Source organism: Cyprinodon variegatus, unplaced genomic scaffold (assembly GCF_000732505.1).
Source record: "Cyprinodon variegatus isolate N-32 unplaced genomic scaffold, C_variegatus-1.0 Scaffold694, whole genome shotgun sequence".
Classification (NCBI taxonomy): domain Eukaryota; kingdom Metazoa; phylum Chordata; class Actinopteri; order Cyprinodontiformes; family Cyprinodontidae; genus Cyprinodon; species Cyprinodon variegatus.
The window spans coordinates 64,778-67,352 of record NW_015151147.1 but is presented as its reverse complement, the minus strand read 5'-3'; the positions used below and the strand labels follow the sequence as shown (position 1 = coordinate 67,352).

At 40.7% G+C, this 2,575-nt stretch overlaps 1 protein-coding gene across 1 annotated transcript in view; it reads right to left on the bottom strand.

Moving 5' to 3' along the window:
• The window catches only part of LOC107097416 (cadherin-23-like), a 98,947-nt gene that overhangs the window by 41,662 nt on the left and 54,710 nt on the right, over positions 1-2,575 (bottom strand). Inside the window, exon 5 of the mRNA XM_015394554.1 lies at positions 1,805-2,042. Within this exon, the coding sequence (XP_015250040.1) occupies positions 1,805-2,042 (238 nt within the window). The remainder of the gene's footprint in view (positions 1-1,804; positions 2,043-2,575) is intronic.

The window sequence follows — 2,575 nt, the reverse complement described above, 5'->3', positions numbered from 1 at the left end:
TGGGAACAATCAAGCTTCTTTGCCACTAAAATTACTGGGTTTTTCGAACATGGGTCAACCCGCTCAGATACAACATTTGGCTCGCTTCGTATTTGAGGAAAAAAAGCCGGGTTTGACCCCTGCTGCTAAGCAGCGTAGCCCCTGTCCCCCTGCAGCTACGTGTTTTTTTATTCTTTTTTCCATCTGAACCTCCCTCCCCAGTGCTGCTTCCTGTAGTGGAGTTGTTTCGGCTATTTATATCAGAAGCGACTGGCAGGGTGTGTTGATGTCTGTTTGTTGCGCTCAATTGTGTGACGTAAATTAGCGGGACGACCCGGGTCTGATGTTTATTCCTTCTGATAGGAGGCAAGGTGTTTGAAAGCAACTTTAACGCAGGTTGTTTGCAGTCGTTTGACCCAGGTTGACATTCCCACTGCCATTAAAAGCCAATTGGTTTAGGTTTAAACAGGTTCTTTGTCCAGTGGGAAAGTATGAAGTGTCGACTGCTGGACCGCTGACTGGACCGGACCTCAGCAGAGAGCCATGGCCACTCATCCTCAGTCGGAGGAGAGGGGCTTGGGGCCAGTAACAAACATCCCAACTCTCCCGAAAGTTCTGGGAGTCTCCTTGATATAGATAGTTGTTAATGGAAGCAATTCGGATAAATTATCCTGGATATTAGACTGTTCGAGGTGGTGTTTTTAATGCAAGGTGAGAGCATGCAGGCAATACAAATAATTCGTGCATCATTACTTAGAATTACTTCAATTGTGCAGGCACAACAAGAGACAGCGGGGTGTGGGGAAGAGGTTGCTTGTGAAACCTGTGCGTATCTCTCCAAAGCGATGCTCTGTTCAACCCGTGTTCCAGGTGACTGGTTGTCAGAGAGTACGCTGATTGGATTAGTCAGAAAAATAAGCCAATAAGTTTCGGTTTACTCTCTGACGGTCACCTAGTTACTACTTAAAGCTGTGCATCCTGTGAAATAGGTTGAATCCTCATTGACTCATTTTACAGTGTGTATGCATGGGGCCATGTGCGGGCCGGTTGTCTTCGGCGGTGGCCGAGGGTTGGGGCGTATGGGGGTTGACCGAAATTTTTAAAAACCCCCCCAGACATTTTTTAAGGTATGAAAAGTAGGACATGTCTGGGAAAAATAGGACGTCTGGTCACCCTACCATATCAACAACTTGATGTTTCAATGAGTGAGTGCTTGTTGCTATGATGCGTCTTTGCTCAGCAGTTTCGCTCATTGTAAACCAACCAATCAGAGCGCAGCTCATCTAAATACTCATGAGCATACCATAAAAGGAAGAGGCTTTTAACCAGGCTTGCATTAGGGCTCATAGAACAGCAAATATGCCATTTTTAGCCCAACCAATGTTACAAAACCTATTCAGAGACCTTAATGACCAAATACCCTTTAGAATCATTCTATGAGAACTTTAATATTGTCATTAAAAGTTACATTGTTTTGTTATTCTCTTCTCTGCTGTTATTCTATTCCAAAAAATATATTGAATTGTATTTGATTGAGTAGTATTTCAGCTTGGAATGGGTTAAAACTAATCAGAAGTTTTTATGCAGCTCTATAATACTTACATAAATGTCTGTTTTGGGTTAATATTTGAAACCAGCGATGAACACAGGTGCATGTTTACCAAACACTTTAGAGCTGCTATAAACGGAACAGTAATTAGAGAATAATTTGTTACCTCAGAAGGGGAGCGGCGTTCTTTCAGCCAAACATCCATGAAAACCAACTGGTATTTTATTTTATAAACTAGTCTGTAATTCGTTTGTAAGTCTGTTAACGACGACTTACCCTGATGCGTGTCACCGACTGCACCGCCTGCTCATTCTCTTGAAGGGAGCCCACGTACATATCTTTCTGAAAGAGCGGTGCGTTGTCGTTGACGTCCAGCACATTTACTCGGATCCTTCCCGTCGTTTCTTCCCCCCCACCGTCCCTTGCCAGCACGGTAAGAGTGAAGCGACGCATTAACTCATAGTCGAGGCTGGCCTGTAGAATAACCCAGCCTGTTTCATCATCCAGTGAAAACCTACATGAGAAAAAAAACAACAGTCAAAATGAGAGAATAATCCTCCGTCCTGCACATAGCTTAGAGTTATTTTATGGCACTTAGCTCAATATTGGACAGAATGTAATGATTAAACTCTACCAGAGTTGCATCATTAAGTAACAAATAACTGGAAATATTTCTAAAATTAGAAATGTATTCAAATTTATTGTGGATTAAAATATATTTGGTAAAAATATGCACATACACTGGAAAAAATGTCTTAAATTAAGTGTATTTACCCTTAATTTGAGTAGGTAATTGAGATGGTTTGCCAATATAATGAGTATTTTTACTCTTACAAAAAGATAATTAGATAATATGCACTTTAAATAAGACAATGCATTTGAGTTTTCTTATTTTAAGTGTAAATTGTCTTGTTCCATTGGCAAAATGTCTCTTTTACCTCCTCAATCCAAGAACAAATGCACTTATTTTAAGAAAAAATGACTTATCTAGATTTCTATTTTTTTCCAGTGTAAAAGGTACACTGGAAAAACGATGTACAAATAAGT